The sequence below is a fragment of the Triplophysa rosa genome, linkage group LG11, assembly GCF_024868665.1.
Source record: "Triplophysa rosa linkage group LG11, Trosa_1v2, whole genome shotgun sequence".
Classification (NCBI taxonomy): domain Eukaryota; kingdom Metazoa; phylum Chordata; class Actinopteri; order Cypriniformes; family Nemacheilidae; genus Triplophysa; species Triplophysa rosa.
In genome coordinates this window covers 17,578,162-17,605,117 of record NC_079900.1, presented here as the reverse complement: position 1 = coordinate 17,605,117, position 26,956 = coordinate 17,578,162, and the positions used below count along the sequence as shown (strand labels likewise).

The 26,956-nt window shown below is 38.6% G+C and overlaps 2 protein-coding genes across 3 annotated transcripts; both read right to left on the bottom strand.

Annotated features, from left to right (window-relative positions):
* Nucleotides 1-779: 779 nt before the first annotated feature.
* On the bottom strand, nt 780-15,112 carry micall2a (mical-like 2a). The gene is made up of 19 exons (XM_057346967.1): nt 15,089-15,112; nt 13,048-13,398; nt 12,163-12,211; nt 10,160-10,301; nt 8,089-8,420; nt 7,688-7,818; nt 6,608-7,108; nt 6,303-6,496; nt 5,562-5,637; nt 4,677-4,789; nt 4,498-4,596; nt 4,308-4,409; nt 4,018-4,073; nt 3,805-3,928; nt 2,794-2,896; nt 2,616-2,689; nt 2,016-2,130; nt 1,820-1,866; nt 780-1,711 (listed from the first exon to the last, which is right to left on the bottom strand). The coding sequence occupies exons 2-19, from the start codon at nt 13,188-13,190 to the stop codon at nt 1,626-1,628; spliced, it is 2,487 nt and encodes an 828-aa protein (XP_057202950.1). The 5' UTR covers nt 13,191-13,398; nt 15,089-15,112; the 3' UTR covers nt 780-1,625.
* On the bottom strand, nt 13,662-26,953 carry si:dkey-43p13.5 (paired mesoderm homeobox protein 2). Of its 2 annotated transcripts, XM_057346968.1 has the most exons (5): nt 25,271-25,446; nt 25,130-25,162; nt 18,421-18,706; nt 17,012-17,169; nt 13,662-16,028 (listed from the first exon to the last, which is right to left on the bottom strand). In XM_057346968.1, the coding sequence occupies exons 3-5, from the start codon at nt 18,644-18,646 to the stop codon at nt 15,618-15,620; spliced, it is 795 nt and encodes a 264-aa protein (XP_057202951.1). In that variant the 5' UTR covers nt 18,647-18,706; nt 25,130-25,162; nt 25,271-25,446; the 3' UTR covers nt 13,662-15,617. The 2 variants fall into 2 exon arrangements, with proteins under 2 accessions (XP_057202951.1, XP_057202952.1); XM_057346969.1 differs by lacking the exons at nt 25,130-25,162; nt 25,271-25,446 and adding an exon at nt 26,095-26,953.
* Nucleotides 26,954-26,956: the final 3 nt, after the last annotated feature.

The window sequence follows — 26,956 nt, the reverse complement described above, 5'->3', positions numbered from 1 at the left end:
ACGGGCGGCTCGAGCTCACCTCTGAGAATTATTTCATTTCGTCAGCCGTTGGCGGACCGATTGTTTTACTGATGAATATTAATGTCCGCCTAATTTGAGGCTGTTGTTAATGCTTGTTGCTAGGAGCTTGGCGAATCAGGTCCCATTCCTGTTAAAACCGTGTATTAGACACCCCCTGACACTAAGCCCTCGCCTTTGATTCTTAATTGCAGGAGTGCGAGCGTTTGCGGGAGATGGGGCGCAAAGCTTTAATTAACTCTAATATCACACGTATTCAGTCTCACTGTCACCCGCATCAGGCGTGGCGTTTTGCACCAATATCATCCTCGGCTAGAGAGAGAGATGGTGTTCCAAGTTCATGATCACAATTTCATGCATCTTAAATTGGGGATGGATGGACTAAGCAGCGGCGTGGTATTAAATGCGAGTAAATTATGGCAATGCATTTTATTAAAACCCATGTTAAACGATAACTATGTAAACGGTGGTTTTTTAAAGCGCGAGCAACAATTACGGTCGCTGCGGCATGCATGGTGTATTTTAATTTGGAACGAGAGGGAATTCAACTCCAAAATTAGAACAAACAAGGCATTTTGGGTACTTTGCAGTTTGTGGGACCCAACACTTTAGGCCTCGCGATTTTTATGCATACATGAAATTCAGAATGTGTACTTTACAGTACAGTAAACCGTTTCGGAATAAAAGCTTAGAAGCAGGTTTTAATATAATACAATAAGAACTTATTGCATTAGGATTTATTGAATAACTAGTTTAAAAGTCAAATATACAATAAATACAAGCACATCTGTGTGTAAGCATCTCTCAAGAGAACTTTTAAAACTTTATAAAACACCTTCAGTATGTTTTTCAAACAGTGAGTCATATACTGATATTTAAACACCATGTAAAAGACATCTTTGGACAATATTTCTTAAGTTAAATGAGGTACGTATTTAATTGAACTAGGCAAGAGGACTTAAAAAAGGGAATAAAACCAACAATCCGTGCCTTTCCAGCATGAGATCCTCTGCTGGCTAATCTCCAGCTTGATTTAGCATTCTGTGAAATATGAAATAAAAAACTGGAGAAGTCAAACACAGATGCATGTGAGCTCATAGTGCCCCCTTCAGCTCACTGCAGGCACTACATCATTACCAGAATGCTAAATTCAACTTTTTTTCTCTCTTTTCTGGGGGTGCTCTTGAGATCAAGAAACACATTCAAGTACTTTAAACATCTGTGTATAAATCCATTAATAAAAACTTATGGTTCATGTCCGAACAAGTGAAAGGGTGTAAACTAATTTACAAATAATTATTCAAACTAACTATTCAAGACAAAGAAAAATTTGCATATGTCCAAAATGCTAAACGAAAATACGAAACAAAATAAATAGAACTTATAATAGATAAATAAATGAAGACTTGAAATACAATCAGAAAATTACTAAAAGGGGAGGGGTGTTTAAGAAAAACATTATTTTGCTGTCAAAATGACCAACTGAGTGTCCAGGCGCACTCATAATTCTAGTCCCACCTTGTAACCATGTGAGGTGACATCTGTACTTCACCACATTCAACTTCATGCAGAACATCTAGATGACTTCACTTCCTCTCTTCTGAACATCACTCTCCAACTGATGCTTTTTTACTCCTCAGTCTAAACAATTTTAAGAAGGATGACTTGCGCTTGTTTTTAAACTTCTGAAGACCTGCACAGACACCGAGAACAGAACGTTCAACTACATATATAGCACATGAAGCTCATTCAAGTTCAGCGCACACAAGATCAAAATAAATGACAAAAGCCCAGCACTCACCCAGCCTTTGCATCATCTCATTCAACTGTTGATCTTCCTCACCCTCCCTTAAGATGTGACAAATATTACATACATTTAACCATTGTAAACGCTTAAATAAGCAACTTTGAAAAGTATTTAATATTCACTTTGTAGGAGTAATAAAAAATGAAATTTAAATTGTCAAATAATATTTGGTTTTAATTGAAGGACTCACCTTATCCTGTCCTCCTCAAGTCCCTCAACAATGGCGTTCCTGTCATTCACGATCTCCATCAATCTGTTCAACAGCTCGCTCTCTCTCCTCTTCTCAACCAGACTCTTCAGGTGTTCTAACAGTCAAACACAAGAATTTCTTTTAATTGCATTTCTCCTAAGTGCAAAAATATAACCAAGACATTTAAACTAATAAGGCGACGACATTTCACCCTTTATGAAATTGTGTATGAAATGTGCATAATGTACGAAGCACTGTTTATTTCCAAAGCAATTATGAAAATCATTTTCAGTATGACATATAGCATAAGTGTCCAAGAATTGCCTCTACATGTCACAAGACGTATATACATTAGCATCACATTCATAATTAGTATATAATGTAGATTTACCATAGCAACAGGATGAAGTTACATCATGTATTTGCATAAAATGAAGCACCGTAACAGAAAATTTCTATTATGATGTGTATTTGGAGGGCCACTTACCTGCTGTTTTTAACTAAGAAAATGTTGATAAAATGTTAAATGTGCTCTCGTTTTGCTTTGATAAAAGTGCCTACTAAGTAAATGTAAGAATGATCTGTACATTAAACTGTTACCTGGTTTATTGATCAATCTCCTAAGTTCTCCTTCCACTCCTGGCTGCTGTTCCTCCAGATCTTGCGTCCTCATGCTTAAAAAAAAAAATGTTGGTTATTATTGGTTAAAATTAACATGTTGGTTATGTTTTGCATTATGCATTCAAACCAGATCTTTTTTGCAAAAAGGCTTACTCACATGTACATGAGCTCTGACTCCCGTCGTATGTAGCTTTGTTTTTTCCGAATCAGGTTAAACCAGTCGACCATCAGGGGATCCATCAGAAGGTCCCCATGACCCTCTGTAAAACAGGCCAATGTCAAAGACGCTAGAGGTCGTGATTGCGTCGCTCACATGTAGACACTCCACCTCCAGCCGCAATTTTAAGTGCTCTGGAGACAAGCATCTCAAAATACCAACATTCAACCTCCATTTGAGCTATGATGATGAATTCTATATTTCACCTGATAGAGCGCTGTAATACTGTCTAAAAAGCATGTTTTCCATTGGCATTGCCTTGAGGTGGTACAAAAACATACAAGTACAATCATACGCCGCACACGTGCGTCCGTGTAATTTGATCAAGTGGTGGTCTTTGCTTTGGTGGGCCCGAGAGGCAGTTAGGATCCATCAAATCCCACTTGCTGCTAGAAGCAAGACAGGTGACTGGAGAAGTGAGTCTAGAGATGATATTACTGTGACCTTGAAAACAGCCAATCAGGTGCAATTTCCCCATTAGGCTAGCAGGCTCTCGTAGTAGCCTGCCGCCTTTTCTCCATTTCCTTCCCAGCATCCCACAGGATGATGGGGAGCTTCCCCTGCGCCTCGCCTCATTTCACCCCGGCTGCTGGAAACGAGAGCCCTTTTATTGGCCACGGCCTTCCCCTAAAGGCTACATCGGAATTCCGACTCCCAGGTGGCCGGCCTCAGCTAACAGGTTTGGAATGAGTGCGCGACTCCACGAACTGCACCTAAAGCATGATGTTCAAAAGCTGAGAGATCGCTCTCACACTGCACCAAAAGAAACAGAATGATCCGACCAGCTTATTTTGTCCCAGACATCCTTGGAAGGATTCGGTTCTTCAGAATAGTTATGAAATACGTTGTGTATTATATTAGTTAGTTTGGATTGGCCAACAATTCTGCAAATAAACCCCTGCAGAGGAATCCTGGGATATGAGGGAATGTTATTTTATGTTTATACCTTACCTTCCTCATAAACGCGAAGTCTCCACTCCAATTCTACACCCTCATTCTCCAAATCATTCAGATTGTATTCAATGTCCTGCAATTCTTTGGTGATCTGGTCAGCTGGGATGTGGTGGGTTTTGATCTGAGCAAAGACAACATTTTTGTTTGTTTTTTTTTTAATACAAAGCAAATTTATGTTCCTGTAAGATTATTGTAAGCTTGTGAACTTACAGTGGGTGATCTTGTCTCATTCAAGCCATTTTCAGCTGATGTTTCATTCCAATTATCTTAAATATATATATATATATTATATAGAGATTACGTACACTAAACTTACATTTATATAATATAACATCAACATATCATTTTTCAAGCACAAATAAGTTTTCATACATTCTCAGCGTGTCCATCATGACATCATAACACACTGCTTAATTCACAATTATAAATTAAGGATACAAAACATGCCTAAAGTTTTTGGATAAACTTCCGCTGTTATTCGTTTTAGAGAAACTGCTTACTTGTGCTCGCCGGCCAGCGGCAAGATTGTTTTGGAGAGGAAGGTCCGTGACAAGACTGAGATGGTGACACACATGAGGACGTTGCACAATCACTTTTATAACCTGTGAAAAGAACTGACATTAATGATCCTCAACCAAAATCCCCAGTCCGAATGTCCCATGATGGATTTAATCAGTACAGGAGACCCACCACAGGCCCGTCCCACACACGGGACAACAGGACTGAATGTCTGGATGGGAGAGTTCACAACCCAACCTGGTGTTGTACAAGATGTATTTTGAGCACTTTCTGTAAAACAAGGTTATACACTTCAAACATAAATTCTACATGCATTTATATTGGCTTTTAAAAGTTAAGAGAAGCCTTACCACAGATGCTGGGTTGTTTATTTGTTTTTTGTTGGTTGGAGCAATAAATGTCATCCAAGTCACTTTCTTGTTTCATAAGAGTCAACAGAACACCCTGGACAGACTCTTGAGCTCTTCAAAAATATATAGACACATCAAGCGTGAGGTTAGCATAGTCTTTCGCCCATAATCACCTTAAAGGGATAGTTCACCCAAAATATGTCATTTACTCACCTTCTTGTCATGTCAAACCTGTTTGACTTTCGTCTGCAGAACACAAAAGATGATATTTTAAAGGATGTTAGTCAACGAGCAGCCACGGTACTGTATGGACACAAAACCAATGCAAGTGAATGGGTACCACTGTTGTTCTGTTCCCAACATTCTTCAAAATATCTTTTATGTTCTGCAGAAGAAATAAAGCCATACAGGTTTGAAATGACAAAAGGGCGAGTAAATGATGACAGAATTTTCATTTTGGGGTGAACTATCCCTATTAAACAGATCAAATCTCCAAAGTGCAGCAACAGATCATCAGCAACAAACAAATACTATTAATACAAACTCAAAGCCTCACCTTTTATGGTACAGCAGATGCAAGCAAAACAGAATGTCTGATCAGAGGAACATAAAATAAGAGTAAAGCGTTTCAGACTCAGTGGGGGCTTGTTTAGGCGCAGCACTCCTTGGGACTGGTGAGCATTGGGGACAGAGTGAGAGAATGCACTCTGAGCCAGTCAAACACTATATGCGGGGCTGGAGACATCGGCGGGCTAGAGGACGAATACATGAAAGGCCCCACTGTCAGTACTCAAGTGTCATTGCAGCTCACACCCGAGTGACTCCGCCTGCTTCCCCTTGTGTGGATTAGACTGCATTAGAGATAACTAGACTGATCAAACTTACTTCAGTCTTGGTCCATTTGGAGCCTTTGGCATTGATCTCAGGTCGGCCAGGGCTTCGCAGCTCTGAACATCTTGGGCTGAAGTGGAGACGAGAGGGGGACATTACGGCCAAAATGTCACGGTACCACATGGTGCCATTTGAAACCATCCAATTAAATAAGATGGATAAAAATACCACACTGCATGCAACAAGTTACTGTACCAGAAACCATTGTCTTAGTGATAGTTCACTTTCAGAAAGAAACTCCTGTCATTATTTACACACCCTCTCTAGTCATTTCAACCCTGTATGACTTTCTTTCTTCTGCAAAACACAGAAGATATTTTGAAAAATGTTGGTAACAGAAGACCGTTGGTCCCCATCGAGTTGCATTGGTTTTGTGTCCATACAATAGAAGTGAATGGGGACCAACGATGTTTGGTTACCAACATTTTTCAAAATATCTTATTTTGTGTTCTGCACAAGTCATACAGGTTTGGAATGACAAAAGAATGGCCAAAACCAAAAATTCTTTCATTTATTCAAAGTATCTCTTTAGGATTCAGTATTATTCATGTGGATTACATTGAAAACCTGGCCCAAAATGTTTCAATGAATGTCGCACCATGGTTTAATTTTAACACTTCCTGCCTCTGTTCACATCTCCTATATATTGCGTATGTTTATTATAATATTTCCAGTGTGACCTTTAGAAACCATTTTAAAAAGCACAAGCAAAGGTCATCAGGAAGCAAACGGCACCTTTGGCAGTGGAAAGCTGCAGGGATGGAGGTCTGGTGCGCTCTTTGCTGATGGCACTGCGGTAGAGGGATTCCTTGGTGCTGAGGCTGCAGCTGATAGCAGGGGAGGATGGAGCGGCCTGATTTGACTTCATTTCTCTCACACCTCTGCTGTGTAACTCCTGCCTCCAGCTGGAGGAATCAGAAGTGATTAGCCTGAAAGAAACCATACTTTTACGTTCAGCATTTACATCATGTACATGACCCGAATGGATGTACACAATTGATCAGCTTGACAAACATCAAGTTTAACATGTAGTCACTCACTGCCTCGGTGTTCCTGTATCAGAATTCAGTGCATTGTTATTATTGCGGTTTCCTTCAGGTAGTTTCCTGTTGATCGGGGCATTTGTTCCGTCTTGGTCCACCACCTTCAGACCGGCATTCTGATCAGTGGAGATTTCTGAGGGCTGTCTCGCGGTCGGGCGATGATCTGCTGCCGAGCCACAGGACTGGAAGAACTTCTGCCGGGCCGCCTGAGTCCTTTGTGCGGAGGCGGTCCATGACTGTGTGGCTGTACGGAGGTTTGCTGGTCTGGGCACAGGCATGATGGGTGTAGATAATGAGGTGAAGCGCTGAGATGATGGCTGACCAGCAGTCTCTGATTTGGGTGTCGGCTCTGAAAGCGTTACGCCGCTGTTCTTAAAAGGTTTCACAGTGGGGTTGAAGGCAGTTTGTGCATGTTGGTGAACGCTGCAGACCAGCGATCCGGGGTCCACTTCCAATTTAAATGCACCAGATTTCAACGTGCCATAGCATACGCTACATCTATTCAGAAATAACAAATCATTAAACATCTAACATGACATTCTGACAGTTGCAACAAGCCCCATGCAGTCATACCGATTCCATAGTTAGTAAAAGTCAAGCACATAGCGTTAATTCTGGCAGGTCACGTGAGTCAAGCTCGCATCAGCTGATCCTCATCTACCTATAGAAATATGACGCTATCACAGCTTTCGATTTAAAATTCATTCAGCTAACAGCAGCTTATCGCGTTGCTCAGGAGCAAATTACCCTCCTCCATCCCCAACTCCACCTCACATTTACAATTGGGAGTGGACTTCTGTTATTTTCTTTTTCATAAGTCTCAAATACTTTATATATTGCGTTACACTTAAATGTCATTAAGAACTAAAGACATCTGTTGTTCTGTTCCGTTTACCCTAAGGGGGGTTATTGCTGCGCTCCCTACTCTTATTCATGCTGGCTGCATGGATGGGCAGGGAGTTTTTGAACAGAACCAATCTAAACTGTGTGCTAATTGTCAATCATTTTTGACGGTAGTGAACCTGACAGAATTTACACTTATGAATGTGATTTACATTCATATCATGCAACACTCACTTAAAGCAGTTCCGATGGTAAAGTTTGCCATCCACCAGGTGTCTCTGGACCAGATGTACATGATTTCCACATACTGTACATTCACTTTTAAGAGTGCTGCTTTTATTGGACGTCTCCACCAAAATGGTTTTCTGTAAATGAGCAGATAAACGGAAATGAGGGGGGTAAATTCTCAAAGTAAATTGACCTTTGGGTGAAACGTTGTTTAACATTATTTTCCTAACATTTAGACATCTAGCAGACACTTATGAAGTTACTAACCTAACTATATATTTAATCAGTACATGCGAATCTTAATATTTGAACCTGCAACCTTGGCACCATTCTCTAACATATCTAAATGATTTTAAAAACCTAATGTGTTTAATGTAGCTGACGTTAAAAGCAGACTGAATCAATACCTTCTCAGCATCTCTATGTGACTGTGGAGATCCTGCCCTGAGTGCCGTGACCAGTGTCTGCACACATTTTGTCCCTGGACGTTTGTGCCATTCAGTGCCAGCTTGCCGTGCTGGAGTAGCTGGAGCGTGCTTCTCTGGAGTGGTTGTGTGGATGTTAAGAGACTGAGGATGGTTGTCTCTGACATTTTTTGGCATTTCGGTTTTAGGAGGATGATTCTCTGTATTTGTTTTGAAATTGTGATTTTTGGCAACCACAGGCAGATTCTTCTTCTCTGATGGCACCTCCTTTGAGACCTCTGCGTGGCGCTTGACACCTCCTCCCACTCCCCCGACTGAAGAAAAGACAAAAGTCTTTAAACTATGCTTATGTTCAGATTTGCATACAATCAGTTTCCATAGAACACAACTGTAGTCCGTAGCAAGCAAATTTTAAGCATGCATTGAAGGTAAAGCCACTACATGGTATGTTCAAAAAGAAAAGTGCTTCATACCACATCATATTTTATTTATTACAATTAGTGTTGTCAAAAGTACCGGTACTTCGGGTCCAAGTCTGTACCTAAAAATAAAAAAGTTGTCGGTACCTAATTTTCACAAGACCCGGTAGTACCGACGTACCGGGTCAACCGGGTACTGATGCTCTGTCTGACAGGTTGTTAGTCGGAAACTTTTTATAGACGCAATAAGACGTGATGAGCGGATAAGCGCGGCTCCGATCCACAAGAGATGCGCGCAGAAATACTTCAGATTAAAGTCATATCACGATGAAAACGAACAGAGTTTTGTGGTGAAACGAGGAAGCATCCGGATTTAAGTTAACAAGTTCAAGCGGTAAGTTTCAAATTCTGTTCGCGTTTGCATTATGAATGTTGTAGCATATGTTAAGTTAAAGGTTACGTCAAAATAAACATCCCTGTTTGCGTGTTAATTTGTTAGCGCCAATGCTAGTCAAGTGTACTTATTAACCATTTAATGCTTTTATAACTGTAATGGAGTAAAATTAATGGGAGGACATGGTGGGGTTTACAGTACCTAGTATTTTATATAGGCCTATCTGCAATCTATGTGCTAGAAAACTATCATACTAACTGCATGACTAGCAATGTGTATGTCTTGGATAGATGACTCTATAAGGTTTAAAAAGCCACATTTAAACTAAAGAAAAATATATCTGTTGCATTTATTATTTTAATATACAGTTACCTTAATGCAAGTAATCTTGTGTAAATGCAGTATAAAAACTGAGGTTTGTTCTAATATTGCATATGCATGTTTGTTCAGTCAGTTGACTTACTGAAGTTTATTCTATTTGTCTTATACAGCAGCAGACTGAGGAGGATGTTCATCAGCATGAAAGACCCCAGTGAGCACACAACAGTTTCAGCAACAATTAACTCTACTTCATGTATACAAAATCACATTGCTTTCTATACATTTATATTAACAATGAGCTTTATTAATAAAATTGTTTCAATTAGCATGTACTTGTGTTTTGCTTTGGTACCGAAATTGGTACCGAGAACCGTGGAATTTTACTGGTATTGGTACCGACTACTGAAATTTTGGTACCGTGACAACACTAATTACAATTATTGTGCGCTACACCGTATGCGATACACTAGTTATCCATTCTAAAGAACTAAATGAATTGAAGTAAATTTCACTCAGATTTAAGTGAAAGTTACTTGTACTAGGGATAGCTTCTGTCTTCATTTATTCACCCTCGAGTTGTTGGAAATCTGTATAAATGTCTTTGTTCTGTTGAACACAGAGAAAGATATTTGGAAGAATGCTTGTAACCAAACAGTTCTTGGATCCCATTGATTACCATAGGAAAAATTACATTGGTATTCAAAAGCGTCACAGAATTGTTTGCTTTCCAACATTCTTCAAAATATCTTTGTGTCCAATAGAGCAAAGGAATCTACTAAGAAATTTCTCATACTAGTACATGGTAGTAAAATATAGTCAATACACTGACAAAGTACTTCTTACTCTATAACCATTGGTCTAGAATTCAAACAACACCTTAATCTGACTATTACAAGGTGATGGATGAATGTAATCTTACTTGGCGAGCGACCATTGAAGTAATTGTAGTATTGTGAGACATATGTGAGGATGCTGAGTCGGTCCGGGACAGGCAAAGCCACCATGTCTTCTGCATCCAGAAGAGCTGGAATTCCCAGATGTTCCTCAGCCACACGGAACGCCTGAAGCACACCACAAAAGACCTGCCATCAAACTTACATCTCTGACAACGAGACCACCACCACCGAAGATGTTGAGATACAAACAAATAAGATAAGCACACTTAATTGCACAGCGTTAAGTTAGTAGTGTTCCGCACATACAGTACAGTATGTTCAAGACGCTCAAAATTTTCTCACATGATTCTTTCAGTGCACCAATATCATGCTGTGGCAACGGTTTTCTAGGGGAACGGCACTTGGCCAATTAACTAAACACAGACAAGGCACAAAGAAAGGCATCTTCAAAAATAGAAAAGGCCAGTACGCAGCGAGATCTGGCACTACATCAAGCAGGTCTGGACAGGGAGCGCATAATGAATAGCACGTTTCCTGTTTGTGGCCTGGGAAAGAGGACAGAAAGGGGGGGATACCAGAGCATTGTTTAGGATTGACCTGAACACACTTATTAAACTTGACAGGACAGTCGAGGGGGGTGCATATCCTCCATGATGCAGACGCAGCTGCAACTTCCCGTTTCTCCCTTCACCTACATCACTGGAGAGATACTGTACACTAAGTGTTGAGCGTTTATTTGTTTAAATCTAGTCGAAATTTATTTAAAGTTAAAGCAGCAGAATTAAAATGGCCCATCCTTTGGCGTTCAAACACACCATGAACTGACATTTGTAAAGACAGTAGTAGAACAGAAGTAAGTTAATCTTGATGGTGAGGATCAGGTGGCCTGGCCATCACCCTTCTAAATAATGCACGCACCGGAAAGACACCACAAAACTCAAGTTTCAGCTACAACCTAACGCTGCCTACTATAATCTGAAGTCTCAGAGGACGCAGAGAAAGAGCTCATCATTATAAAAAAAGTCCCAGTTGTGACGCATCACACTGCCTCATTCTCGCAGAAGCACATCCTGACAGGAATGTGAGGGTGGGCTGAAAAATAATTAGGTCACCAGTCTTGGTCAGGCATTGTCCTCTACACACAAACAGAAATTAAATTGGGCATATGAAATTCATATAGCGGCAAACTGATGAACGCGCTACACATATTTAGTTCATTTACTCACCCTCTTGTCATTTCAAACCTGTAATGTTTTCTTTATTCTGCAGAACACAAAAGAAGATATTTTGAAGAATGGTGGTAACCAAACAGCGCCGGCACCCAATCACTTCTATTGTATGGACACAAAATCAATGCATTTGAATGGGTGCCAGTAAACAACATTCTTCAAAATATCTTCCTTGGTGTCCTACGATAATGTTTTCTAACAAAAACATTACTTGTGTGATGCATTCTGTGTATAATATATATATTATTTAATTTTGCAAATGACACCCGTGTCAATTCTTGTACATTTTAACCAAAAGAGGTCATACACCAAAACATCTCAAACACAAACTGAGCTAACAGCTCTGGCTGCAACACATGACTCCAAACATGGATTCTTTTGCTGAGCAACAGGTTTCATTTAAGAATGTGGCTGAATTATCAAGAGTTTCTCAAGCAGCGGGGAAAGCTCCAACAAGCCCTTATTCATACCAGACAAACAAAAAATGCATGTATATTTAGACGTTCCCTAGAAACGCAACCCCCAAAAAATGATAATCTAACAATAAATGTAACCAATAATTGTTCATGTTGACTATTAATAAATGCAGCCAAAAACAAGAGGAAAAGCAAAGCACATCACTAAACAATTATGTTGAAAACAAGCGTGAAGACAACTTGGGGCAAAACTTCATTGTGTGCATTATCATGGGACTATAACAACTGCATATTTATACAGGAAACGGCTAAATTCGGACACAAAACGTGTTGTGGGACGCTTAGGTTTTTTCAGAGTTTCCTACATTCAACACAACTTACCAAGTGGTTGTTGTAATACACATTGTCCTTGGAGAGAGACTCAAAGTTTCTGAAAGAAAACAAGGATGTGAGTCAGTATCCAGACAGATAAAAGTCTTGATAACCGTCACAACGCAGGGACAAGCTCAGCAAAGTTCAACAAAAGCACACACAAAAATATATATATAATTACTACATTTATCTACATTAGAAACTGCCATGCACGAAAGCAATATAAAGATACAACATGAACATACTTTAAAGGTCACAAGCAAATGCAATATTAAAAGTATTATAAAGCTGAAGGGTCGCAAGTCAGTCAAAAGCCATGTGGTGACAGTTAACATCCCTGATGTTATTATAATTCCTTTCCAGCTTTGTCTCTTGAATGTATTTGGACACTTTATGCAGTTAATGAAGTTCATAAATTGTGGATTAAGGCAAACAAATGTAAACAGACCTTTTCTCAAAATAACTTCACTTTTCTTAGTCGTTCTCTATTACTTTTAATAATGTTTCAGGAACTGTACAGTATGATGTCACTTCCCCTCAACGTTTCACAGGCGTAACTAAGTAGCAACAGGTGTAGCTCGTCAGATAAAATATGGATGTGTCAATACGTTTACACATTTACTTCGTTTTTTTTCTAACTTCTTCAAAATAAATGCCAGATGGTTTAATGTTGTCACGAATCCAATATAAGAATCATTTGTGACCAAATGCAAACCACATAAGTTTTATAATTCTTTAAAACCCTTAGCGTACGATTAAATAGTCGATATTTATCCGACTAGTATGAATACCACGATAAAGCTCAACCAATATTATTATTTTTACTTTAAACTATCGATTTTAGCAGTTTTCGACACCTACATATAGACAAAATTACAAGTAAGAGACTCTTACATGAGGTCTGGTCTGAATTTGTGAATAAGAGCGCAGAAGGCCAGTCCATCTCTGAATGATGTTGTCATGTTGCTGACGGTCACATCTCTGTAGCCTTCGCATTGAATCTTACACCACTGCTGCAGAGCCTTGATCGCCGCCATTCTCTCCACGAGCGCACAAAAATACCGCGAAAACTTGATCTTAAAACAAAAGTCGCTTGGTCGGAGAAATAACGACGATGGCAGTGGAAGAAATCACGTTGGATGTATTTCAAGAAGTCCAGAAGAGCGTAAAAAAGTTGAAGCGGATCTGAAGTTTGTCACTGGCGTCCTTCACTGTGTCGGTCATTCGGCAGAGCAGCAGCAGCACCTGTGGATATACAGGAGGAGGGGCCTGAAATTATCCATTGTTAACGCTAATTGCTTTTCTTTTCTTTTCTTTTTTTGTATTTATAAATTTACTTTGTTAGACCTCTGCTAATCTACTTACTTACTTACTTGTTTATTATTTATTGTTATTTCATGTTATTATTTGAAGCATGTATTATTTGAAAAAAAAAAACCAGGATGATAAAAACCTACAAATTTGTATTCTTAATGAAACCACAGGGGGGTATTTTAGAACAGTAAGTTTGACGTTTTTTTATTATTGGATGTGAGTGTTTACAAAGGCCTCCAAACGGGGTCATCTCATTTGCATATGAAAACAGGAAGGCCCTGTGAAAAAAAGAACTGACCTACATGAAACTTTAACAATAACGAAACAAAAATATGTTTTATGTTTAAAGTAATAAACGTAATCTTTCAAATACACAACACTGTTTTTGAGGTTATAAGACAATGCATCATAACCATGTGTAGAATGAACAGTTCATCTGCTAAGGCAGAGAGAGATTGTTGTTGAATGACATTATTGTGAATGATAGAAACCTGAGTCTGGTGGAGAAAAAGAGACACTCTCTCACAATATAGGGTGCACACTGAAAATAAAGAAATCCCCCTGATTTTACATGTAGGATATCCCCATTCACTTCTCTACTGTTCCATTAAAAATAGACCACGTAATAGACAAACCAGGCTTTGAAAAGACACATTTCCTGCTGCCCAGAGGAGGGCACTGTGACTCTAATGAGAACTAGACGAGTCTAATTCCTGGCTTTTCAAGTCAAGGGTATTAGTTGTACTGCATGCATATTGCATGACCAAAGATTGTTAAGCACTGATGCAGACATTGCCAAATTTCTGATACCACAGGAAATACCCTTTTAGTGGCCGCTTAAATCGATTTGATGTGGAACAGGTGCTGTGTCCATTTTCAAATACTTCAGCAGGGTTCTTACAATTTTGAAGTCATTTTGTTCTGATGGCAACAACCATTCCCCAGAATTACGGTATCTTACAGTGTTTAAAAACATAACTGCCAAGCAAATAAACATTAAAAATATACATACAAAACACAAAGTAATTATTAATTTGTTGAAAAATACAAATAAACATGTTTTGCATGTTTGTCAAAAAGGGCAAGCACTTTTCTGACATTCTCATTGTTTATAGAGGGCTTGTAGCAGCTTGCAGACATCCTGTGTTTCCACACCGGGTAACAGGATAGCTGAAGAGCTGGCCATCAATGACATCATCAAGCATTTCCTCTTTGAGTGCCTTCTGTTCACTAGCTGATAGATGTTGGTATCAAAGTAACAACATTAAAAAAAACGTTTATTAATGTTGATCCCTGCAGGCAAACTTTAAAGCAAACAACATCAGAATTTGTACGAATTGATGATGTAAGAGTTAAATGTGATAAAACATCTCAGATACAATATAAAAATGCAATGTACACTTTAAGACATAAAAGAGTTATGTACAGTAGTGTGCTATTTTCATTTTTTCAGTCACATTAAACTGGTGGTTCCTAAACTTTTCATTCCAGAACTCACCCAAATACTTTTAAATAGAAACTGTCATTTAGTAAGAGTAGTTTTTTTTATTGTCCTTGTCATTGTATGAATGAAATATGTTTAATTGCAATACTTTACATGAAAAGAAAATCTATCACTCACCACAACAACCAAGTGACTTTTCTCGACCCACTTTTATTTCTGCAACCCACCAAAAGTGGTTCCCGACCCCCGTTTGAAAACCTGTGAATTTAGGGGATTGTTTTATGTAATTATTATTAATATTTAGTAATTATTAAGATATTATGACGTCAGTGAAACCAGTTAGATACCACAAAAAAAAAACAATACAGTACAACTTCTCATTATTTGTCATGTATAAAACAAACACCTCTCATATTACTAGCCAAGTCAAACGTACAGAATGCCTTATATACACTTTTACATCATATTTGCAACACCACCAGACAAAGACAACGTACAAAAAAATGTACAGAACACATTGGCTTCACATATAATGAATGATGTTGTGACGATCAGAGAAGAAAACACAATACAGGGCCATGTAATTTGTGTTTTGCTTTTCTCAGTCATCGAGCAGAATGATGTTGAAATGACATAAATTATCTATTTAATGGGATTTGGAATGTATCCACTGGTCCTGTGTGATACTGCATACTGTCACATCTGTTTAGTCTCTTTCCAGGACTGTGGCAGATTCTTGTGTCTTCAGTTGCCTCCCTCTGCTGGCTTTGGCCACGCTGCTGTGGATCTCCGCTACATAATCCCTGGCCTTTGCCCTCAGCTTGGCAATGCTACTGCAGCGGAAGTCCTCAGGACTGGACTGCTCCGACATCTCCTGCATGTTGCTCACGGGGCTGTGGATAGAGGATGAAGTGGGTTTAGGCCAAATGGGGCTTCCTCTGTCCTGTTTCCTCTCCCAGCATGGGCTGCTGTTGCTGTGGAGCTCTGGACCACTGGGGTTCCTGCTGGATGGGTCAACCGCTCTGTTGTCACCGTCACTCCTGCTACACTGCTCACCTGGCTGGCTTTGGAGTTTCATCTGTCTGCGCATTTTAGCCCTGCGGTTTTGGAACCACACCTGATGGAACAAAGGAAAAGGAGATTGCCGATATATTGATTAATAATATGTACTCTTTAAACCTGCTTAAATCGTATACGGCTCATTTTCAGACACTGTGTTTGATTGATGAGGATTTTTTTTTTTAAATAGTAAGTCGATTTTTAGAATTATGATCCGAGTTCAAACCATGTAAATGTGAATTTTGCATAAGAGGCCACCTTTAAATATCATCAATATAATTTCACTAAAGATATAAAATTACAGAATATCGATCATATTGAATATTGTTAAAAATTAAGTGTAATGTGCCAAAGATGCCTCCGATAAGCAATTTCACTCCCCCTTTATGCCTCATACTCAACAAAAACGTCAAAAATGTTGACTTTTGACAAATTTTTGTGTCTCTTTAATTGGGGCAAATTAACTTTCTTTTTATAATTTAAATATCTTTTTTAATTATTCTAATAAAAATATAAGATATATATCACGTACAGTATAATTAATATTCAGAAAAAGATCGAAGTGTCAAATTGTGTATCAGCTTAGGATGCTTTGTCCTTTTTATATTTTGTATTTGTATTGAATCTTAAATTTTACATTTATATTGATTTAGCAAATATTACAACATTTTGTGAACACTCACATTATTGTTAGTAGTAGGTACCGTATTACTTCAAACAGCTTTAGTATTAGTTTAAGAATTAATTTTAGCTTTGGTTATGGTATTCATACTATTAATATTATTAGTATTGATATATACAGTAGCGCCATATGAACATGGAAAAGTTGGAACACATCAAAGGAGTCTTTAAGAAGTAACAATCATCTCTCAAAACGTGTGAAATTTTCAACATGTGCTCAGTAACATACTTGCAACATGTTGGGCTGGCTCAACATAGTATTTTTTAAGATCAACATGGTCAAATAAAACCAAAATAATAATCTTAATATAATATTGTTATGTGCATTACAATAATAAAAGAGAATGTCGCTATGGCAACCTGCACTCTGGCCTCGATCAGGTCCAGTCTGAGGGCCAAGGCTTCTCTCATGAAGACGTCGGGGTAGTGTGTGCTCTCGAAGGCCTTCTCCAGTTCTTCCAGTTGCCAGCTGCTATAGTTGGCCCGTGCTCGCCGCTGTTTCACTGGCCGGGGTTCATCTGGAAGCCACATCACAGCCACCAATTAGACAATTGCCAGAGGCTATCGCTGACAAGGAACTAATGGCTCTAGATTGGATAATTAGTGCAGCGTTCATTAAGCCCTCTTCAGCAGAGCCGGATAATTGATTGTTAGTTACAAGTTGTTAGCCAATCCTTTGTAAACATTTAGAATCCTATTAAATACTGTTAAATGAGTATGGATAATTATGAGAGAATATGACTCATAAACGGTGTCCCTTAATGAAAGCTACACATATGGATTATTTAAAGCATGAACGCCTTGGCAAATATACATTTTCTCTTCAGCACTACCATATAAAAAGGCTATTTATCCTTTCCAATATTTCATTTTATTAAACGGCTCTCTGGAATACTTGATACTGGTCAATCGCAGCTTTCGCCTGACAAATGTTTTGTAAAATGGCTGTAGCACTATATAATTCACCAATTTCCTACATGGCTGTGCTTGTCTCATATCAAACTCTAATTTATTTGTCTAAAAATAAGTTTCCCAAATTTTCATGTAAAATCAGCATTTCTAGATGTATTGTGGTCATTCCAGTCCAGTGTTTGTCGAATTTCAACAAAATCAAACCTCGGGAGTGACATAAAGTCATCCAATAGCAATGTGAAAGACAAAACAGCACGACAAAACACATGAAAACTGTGATACAAATCCAGGTTATCACATAAATAAATCATTTTTGAACTTTTCCTAAAAAAAATGTGTAGAAATATTACTGCTGTATTGCTTAAAATGAAAATGAACTTGATTTCTTTGCTGTATTTCAGGTCTGAAAAAATACAGAGCATCTTTTGTGTTATTTTGACCTGTTTTTCCAGTTTTCGTTTTTTTGCAAATATATGATAAATAAATAAAAATTTTTGTAATGTGGGAGACATATTGTTAGTCATTTACAGAATGAAACAAAAACTATCATTTTTCATAAACACATACCTATAAATAGTAAATTCAGAAAAACTAAAAATAATTTTGAAATGGTCTCTTAATTTTATATAAATACACAAATATTTGCATTAATATACTGTTTATGTAATATACAGTATAAAATATATTACATTATTACTTATTTACAAACTTAAGAGTACATTTTACTCTCAAATTTGAGAGTATATTTTTAACTGTATATTTTGCTTTTCTTGTTCAGTCAGATATAAAAAAATATAGAACTAAATGTGCCCATTTAAGATGGTTGCAATGGTTACCAATGGTTACAACGTGCTTACCAATATTCTCAGCATGGTGTCCTGAGGCCTGAGAGGCCAACAGCAAAGCTTGCTTGCAGGGCTCAGGCTGCAGGTAGCTACGCAGGAGCTCATAGCTGAACAAGGGGCCGGGAATGAAGATCTGCGGTGAACCTAACCTGCTGGGGAAGGCCGGGAACAAATGTGCAGCCGAGGAGTGGAAGACAGCGGGAGACAGAGGAGACACCAGATGCCCAGTGCCAAACATGGCCTAGATTCAGCAAAGATCCTTCTTCCTTCTGGACAAATTTCAGCTGCAAATCAAAATCTGCAGAGAAATATTGAAGGTTCTACAAAGTGTTTCGATCCTTCGAGATGCTGATGAGTTATTGAAAATCAAAAGAAATCCAGTTAGAAGTGAACTTCTTAGTAGACCAGAATTGTCCACAGACGCAAGACATGAGAACTTATCATGCTCCACAGCACAGACAACGTTCCTCACTTGAGTCAGGTGTGAGTTCCACTTTCATGGGTGTCCCACCCCCTCACCAAGTCACGTGACTCACCTATGACCACGCATCCAAGTAAAACAGAGCCAGGTTCGAGTAAATCACCCAATCATAAGAGACCACAGATTCCACGCTTGATTTAAGAGGCTTCTTACAGCATCACTCTTCAGCAGTTGTCCATAGTGACACCTAATGCCTTCTAATCTACACCTCAGCTCCTCTGAAGGAGCAAATGAGTAACAGCCCCCGTTTCCATTTGGGGAGGGATAAAGAAAGGCCCGTCATACCGAAATGTTCCATAGACAAGTCCAGGCACTCTTCGTTTTTTTTGTTCACTTATTAATATGACAAATCCGACGTTTGGAATTGGAGTGTGGCGATAAGAAATGGAGAAAGCCGTGGACGCTTTCAAAGGCACGAACAAGCACCGGTGAGACCTGTTCATGCGCTTTTTTGTTATAACCGTTAGGTTTAGTCATTAAAACGCACTGATATAACAGATGGATATTAAATCATTAAGGGAAAATCTAAAGGTTTCGCAGCTGAGAAATGTTCAATAAGAAACCCCAGCACAAACAGAGCTTTAGCAGAAATCTACGGAGAGCACAAACAAACAGCCTCTGTTTACACAGTAAACACATCACACTAATTGGGCCACATAATTGACATTCATTTACAAGCCCATTTGCAGCATTTAGATGTTTGTGTGACATTCATTTACGATACAACATGACTGAATGAAAAATCCTTTAGGAAAAGCTTTGATGAGTTTTCATAATCAACATGCTCATCTTCGACAAAACCGTTTGTGTCGGAAATACAGAACGTGTGCCGTCAGCTGGGAATCCTGCCGTCGGATTAAAACCCATGCGTTTGTTCCAATAGATGCCTAAGCCTGTTATCTCACTCGAAGCCTTCTTCACGTTAGGAATAAGATCACCTGTCTAAACAAGCTGTATTGTGTAGTTGTGACCTCCGGACAGAGTTCACTAACAATGGATTTGGGTCACAGAAATCTGGCCTTTGAAAACAGATCACTTTCCCAGCTAAACCCAAAGTGCACTTTGAGAGGAATGCCGAGCTATTCACTACAACATCAACGCGGGTTGGGGAAATTGTGAGTGTTTTATAAACAGATATTGTGGTGACGAATCATACAACTTTTCAGCAGCTGCAATGGCATTGTCAAGATGTGATTAGCATTGAAACGACTGGTCAAAACACAGCGGTTTTTCAAGAAGCGGTTAGTGGATGATTGATAACCAGTCTTTTCAAAGTAACAAAAACTAGCAACGCTTCGAACTGAACTGCATTTTTCAGTTTTTAACAAACGGTGGCTTTTGTTTCGGGAGCTAGTAACAAGCTAGCTCTAATGATTAGCGGAGTATATTGTGAATGCTACCTCTCTTTTTTTTAACAATTTTTTGTTTAGTCAAACCACTGTTACCACAAATTTACTGTGGTAAATAATAGTACAATAACCGTGGCATTTGTAGTAAAATAACGCAACACATATGTTAATAAATCAACAAAAAAAACATGTTTACTACACGTTGACTGTAATAAATCCATGGTTTATTTTGCCTTCTTTTTAATGTCACGTTGTATTATCATTTGGCAGTTTTACTACACAGCTAGTTTTAATTTGTCACATAAACCGCCTGCAGTCACTGCACATTAAACACACACCTGTCTTGGTCCATTAAGTGCTAGTCTGTTTTGAGCTTTCACATTTAGAAATAAAAAGCGTACCATGGCAGAACGGACACTGGCCAAGAGACAACTTTGACTATCTTAGCGGACAATTTGCTGTAGATGTGTTAATCATTGCATTTATTGTAAATTTACTGTCTGTAAAATGTATGCCCAATATCTGGAGATTTGGAAAACATCTGCTGTGTAAAACGCAATTTTACACACATGCATAAACATCATACAGACATCTTCTACATGTCTTTATGACATCTGACAGGAAACATCCCAGAAACGTATTGCAGATGACCCAAGTAGCACAGGTACGTCTGAAAGATGTCTGGTAAAGATCTCGAGATCTGGAAAACATCTGATAAATATCTTTCAGACATTTTCTAGACATCTGGACAGCAGACGTTTCATTGACGAATTGCAGATGAGCAAACAATAAAAATATACGTCCTGCAGATGTAAATGCAGACATTAAATAGACTTCTCCCAGATGTATGTGTGCTATCAGGATGATTGTGAGGCTCTTTCTGTCAACAATTATTCAAAAATCCAATTGCTTTTACACCAGAAAAATACAACTGTGATTAAATTACAACTTGCATAATTTTATTTATCAAAACACAATTTACAAATGTATTGCCCCCTTAAGAAGTGTTTCGTAATTAAAATGATTACAAACCTGATTAAAAACAGAATTTCCCAATACAAGCTGACAGAATCACTCTCATCTTACAACATCTGCATTCCTGTCGCTGCAGGATGAGAGGAACAAAAAGCAGGTGCGTCAATTAATTCTCAGGAACATTTCACCTCGCAACCATCTTCACCTGCTCTATCGGCTAATGAGATCAGACTGTAGAGAGATTCAAGAGCTGTCACCAGCACCGGCTAACCGCTAATCCTGCTAACTTTGATCACATCCCAACATTGACGGCACACAGCTGGCCTGATCTGGGTTGAGTGAGTCACTCTCTTCTTAGGCCACAAGGACAAAACAGGACAAAAACTTTTCGACATCTGTCAAAACATAGAGGGATCTAAGTCCTAACCTACCTGCTTTCCTCATACCTTTAGAATGATGATAATTTGCACATGCTTTATACTGTATTCATTTGCACCAACAGACTGACAGGATTCAAATATATTTTTAAACCAACTCCACTTGAATCTGTATTGAATATAAATGAAAGAGAAGCAAGAATACCAGCAGTTCTTGCAGGTCTATATTGATCTTTTAGGCTCACAGCACTATGAGATTGTAGTCATTTGAATACACAAGAGGCTTTGTAACAAGTTAAGAGTAGCCTATCAACTGAGGACTATAATGTTTGGCAGGGAAATGTGTCTCTGTTGCATATAGGACAAGCTGAGATTTCAAACCTCTTAAGTGAGGTAGACAATAAAACAAGAGCGTGACAATCCCATCGAGGATGAAGCCGCTAATCTCAATTGTTTTAATTCAGAATCATAATTAAAGCAAATCATTGAGAAACAAGATTGGAAATAGACTGGCTAAATGGGTCGGCAACAACAGCAAACAATAAACATAACACACTATTTGATATGCTCTTTAATTTAAGACGCCATTACCCATGTAAATGAGGAGGTGACTTTCTTAATGTGGCATGGGTATTCCCTGACTGATGGATTTTGGATGTGGGATCATCATTTAGAAGGTCAATTGCTTCTGCGGCAGCAGGAAATGCGTCATGCATTAACATGTGGCGGATGGAGGAAGACTAACACGTAAAAAATGATTAAAACTCACAGAAAGACATCGAATGGCTCATATACTGATATCTTTTTCCTAAACAAATGGAACTATATTGGATAAACCACTACACATTACGACACAAACAGTCTTTAAAGGTTAGTTTACCCTCAAATAAAAATTCTGTCATCATTTATTTGCCCTCATGTTGGTCAAAACCTGTTTTGTGAAACGTCTTAGAGGTTTTGAGTCCATGCGATGGAAGTCAATGGGGGCCAATGTTGTTTGGTTACCAACTTTCTTCAAAATATCTTCATGTGCTGCAGAAGAAAGTAAGTCATACTGGTTTGAAATCAGGGTGAGTAAATGATGACAGAAAGAGAAAAAAGAGATGATCATTTTTGGGTGAACTATCACTTTGACATTGAATTAAGAATTCTTTACTTAAAGAATTAAAGTCAACTCACGCAGTCTTTTATATTGCCAAAGTCTACAGAGGATACGCCAGCACAGGCTCTCAGATAACAGAGATGAGGAACAATGCATAATATCATTAATACTCATTTGAGTGACACTCAAGAATGCACAACACCTGAAACAGCAAAACGTGATGGATGACGTCCATGAGTCATGGGAAAGTGCTTTAATTTGCAGACACAAATAACCTCTGTACACTTACAAAGAGTCCAAAGAGCAAGTGAAAATGAAGATCCATTATGACTAATGTTACAACTGGATGACTTTGTTTGCTTACTTTCATTTCACCTAAACCTTCTCTTAAAAGAATCAGTTCACCCAAAAACAGAAATTCTGTCATGAATTACCCTCGAGTTGTTCCAAATCTGTGTAATTTCTTTGTTCTGATGAACACAGAGAAAGATATTTGGAAGAATGCTTATAACCAAACAGTTCTTGGCCACCGTTGACTAGGAAAAATTGCTCAAATTTCTTTATTCTGTTGAACACAAAAGAAAATATTTTGAAGAATGTAGGAAAGCAAACTGTTCTGGGGCACTTTTGACTGCCATTTTCATTTTTGGTAGTCAATGGTGGCCAAGAACTGTTTGGCTACAAGCATTCTTCCTAATATCTTTCTCTGTGTTTATCAGAACAAAGACATTTTTACAGATTTGGAACAACTTGAGGGTGAGTAAATGATGACAGAATTTTCATTTTTGGGTGAACTGTCCCTTTAAATGAGGAATACTTGTCAGATTTATGGTCAGTATTAATCTGGTTATTAAAATAGCTAACCAAAATTAGCACATTTCCATTCAATAATATGACAATGTGATTTCCAGTAAAAGGGAAAAAACTGTTTAAAGATAAATATCTTTAGTGCTTCTTTCTACTCCTTTAGTAATTGTATCTCTCAGGCAGAGAGATGATTGGTTCACTTGCATTGGGATAAACCTGAGAGCCCAGGCAGCTTTTCATGTCAAAACCTTCAAGGAGAACGGCCGCGATCCAAAAGCAATCACACTTTACACTTCAAAGCGCCAGTGAAAAGGAAGGCGAGAGCCGGTCCACATTTTTTCCATGCTAGCCAGGCGCAACTCATGCGTGGAGGAAGAGATGATCTAAGGCGAAGGTGCTGTTGAGGAACACAGAGCCGACAGGTGTGCACGGGCAGGTACCGGCACATCTCCGCCTCTCCCGCAGCAGAAGTTTTAAACTATACAACAATAGATTTAGTGTTCCAAATTAAAACAAAATGTACTTGAACACTCGATTGTCAAAGTTAGTGTAACTAACTTGAGGGGAACTGACATCCAATAAAAAGGAAGTTAGATCAGTTTCTTAAATGGTTTTGGAAAATGGCTAAAGATAAGGATATAAAGATATATAAAGACATAAAAAGATATAAAAAGTTTTGAGAAAAGGTTTAGCCATATTTATTTACAGATGCCAATTGGTTTAACGTTTCAATTCTATACTAAAGCAATAAGCCCTGCGAATCAGTGGGTTACAGTGCATTTTATAACAGCTAAGGGCGTTGTGGCACGACGCGAAGCGGAGTGCCTAAAACCCCGTAGCTGTTATAAAATGCACTGTAACCCACTGCTTCGTGGGGCTTATTGCTTTTATAAAACGGTTATTCCATATGCTTAGCAAGGTTTCATAAAATAAAGTAAATAAAATGATATTTAGGCTATGTGGTGTGGTCAGTCTTTATATATTGAGGTATTTTATAACGGCTTAGAACTCCGCTCAGCCAATCAGAATCAAGGACCAGAACTGACCGTTTTATAAAATGAAATTACACGCTAAGTTGGCAAACATTGCGACATTCAAAATTGCATTGTTGAAAAGAAATTACATAAAGCTCTGTAAGTTCAGAGGAACCTACTGTATCGGTTAGACTTATACTGTATTATATATAGACTATATTAAAATGATGCTTTTTTTAACGTTTAGAATTGAATAGTTGAAATAGAATTTTAGCACATTCATAAGGGAGGCATTTCAGACCCTATAGACTGATTTCACGCCTCCATGTTGAAATCAAAAGCGAGGCAGAGGTGGGAAGAAAACGGAAAGGGTAGTAGTAAGACTGCAATGGTTTGGACAACCAACCTGAATTAAATGTAGAAATATAAGGATGCATGTCAATCGAGTTGTTTTCCTTGACCACTTCAGCCGAACCATCACATATTTATGACTGTTTAAGCTGCCATAAGCGGGTTTCATTCACGCATAAATCAAGAAATTTATTGCATTTAACTGTCAATTCGAAAATGACACTAGCCATTTCTTTGCATCGCTAATAGAGTAAAATAATTTATTTCATTTTATTTATATTTTTATAAATTCATCATTTACTCACCCCCATGTCATTCCAAATCTGTATGACTTTGTTCTGCAGAAGACAAGAGGAGAAGATACTTTCTGAATATAATTTTTTTTTGCACTTGAAGTATAACACATACAGACTCAAACATAAGAGAACACAAGACATATTACTTACACGTGATAAAATAGAGAGGAAAAAAACATAACATATAAATATATATATATTTACAGGGGCGGACTGGCCATCTGGCATACCGGGCGTTTTCCTGGTGGGCCGCTAACGTATGGTGCCGTAACGGACGCGTTGGCTGCTAAGACGGACGTATTATAAATGCGAATGCATGCAACGTGAATGCAAAAGACACGTATGGCACTGGGGCAGAATGGATTTATTATTATTTTTTAATCTCTGTACATATAGTTTAATAGGTATGTGTGTATGGATGTATTGTATATATATATATATATACATACATACACACATACCTATTAAACTATATGTACAGAGATAAAATAATAATAAATAAATAAATACTAATAAATAAATAAAAATTAAAGAAATTGTTGTTGGCAACTGAACAACATTACCCCTCATTGACTCATTGAAAAATGGACACAAAACCACTGACACTTTTCTCAAAATATCTTCTTTTGTGTTCCACAGAAGAAAGGGTCGTATACAAGTTTTGAATGACATGAGGGTGAATAAATGACTGGCAGATGCTTTCATCCAATGTGCCGCACAATGCATTTCAGTTTTATTTTTTTACATTATTGGGGTTTCCCTTCAAATTTGACCTGCTGTGACATTGGCATCCCTACAGTAATTTTTGCATAGTTTACATTTAGTCATTGCTTGTAACACACAAAAAGAAAACAGCACAAGCATACAAATAAACTTATAAACGAACGTTTAACACAACACACGTGCAGCTGTATTATATATGTCGTGAAAATGATACAGCGCTTACTGATATGTCAGTGACTCATCAAACTCACTTCTCGCTGGTACACCATCAAGTCCGCCCAACCCATCCTGTCACTCATCTCCGTTCCGCCCCAGTGCCAGCCAGCCTATGAGAACTTGCCTTGGGAATCTGACCAAAGGGCGGTTAAAGCATCTGGGGCAAACCGATGAAACTCCGCTAACTGTGCTTGTGAAAGAAATGCGCGTTACGTGACACCTCACAGGTGCAATTAAGACCGATCAAGCGCATCCAGCGCAAGACAAATGACGGCGAGAATTGACTACTGCCTCTCTGAGGAAATTAGCGGAACATTTAAGTAGACTCGAGAAGACAATTAAGACATCTACCTTTACACCCTTGCATCTAAAAAGTTTTCATACAAACTTGAGCTGACAATTAACTGAAAGCAGACTGTTTAAGTAATTCATCACCGAACGTGAAGGTTAAACGGATGGATGGCGTTTTTTCGAAATTAGGAGCCACAAATCAAAGGAGACAGTTTTCAGAAAACATAAGCGAACACCCCCAAATTCCTTTTATGACACGTTAAAAGCAGAGCGGAGAACATGCATGAAACCGCGAAACGACTTTCATCAGGCAGACTTCGCTGCGCTCGCTGAGAGCTGTCAGTCACGGCGGAGGACAGCGTTCCCCATCACCAGTGCGGGCATGTCCGCCGTTCTCCTTCTACAACCCGCAGAGCAGAGCCCAGCGTAACCTGACACCCACACACTCACTCTTAGCCTCCTGCTCTAAACAACCTGCCCTCATGCACCCTTCACACACAGAGCTTTGGTCTGTATGATTGAACAATTACCGCCACGCTTAATTTAGCCGCGGCTGAGAGCGATGCGCGCATGCCGGCGCGCTCTTCTTCAATCTCAGAGGCTTTC

Bases quoted from the DNA above. Each gene is read 5' to 3' on its own strand.
- micall2a (XM_057346967.1), bottom strand. From the start codon at position 13,190: ATGGCGGCGATCAAGGCTCTGCAGCAGTGGTGTAAGATTCAATGCGAA. The intron at 4,790-5,561 runs GTAAGTTTGATC...ATATTTTTGAAG, and splicing joins CCAAATGGACCAAGACTGAA to AGCTCAAGAGTCTGTCCAGG. The intron at 1,712-1,819 runs GTGAGTGCTGGG...GTGTCTGTGCAG, and splicing joins TGAGATGATGCAAAGGCTGG to GTCTTCAGAAGTTTAAAAAC.
- si:dkey-43p13.5 (XM_057346969.1), bottom strand. From the start codon at position 18,646: ATGTTTGGCACTGGGCATCTGGTGTCTCCTCTGTCTCCCGCTGTCTTC. The intron at 17,170-18,420 runs GTAAGCACGTTG...TGTGGCTTCCAG, and splicing joins ACACCATGCTGAGAATATTG to ATGAACCCCGGCCAGTGAAA. The intron at 16,029-17,011 runs GTTGCCATAGCG...TTGTTCCATCAG, and splicing joins TGATCGAGGCCAGAGTGCAG to GTGTGGTTCCAAAACCGCAG.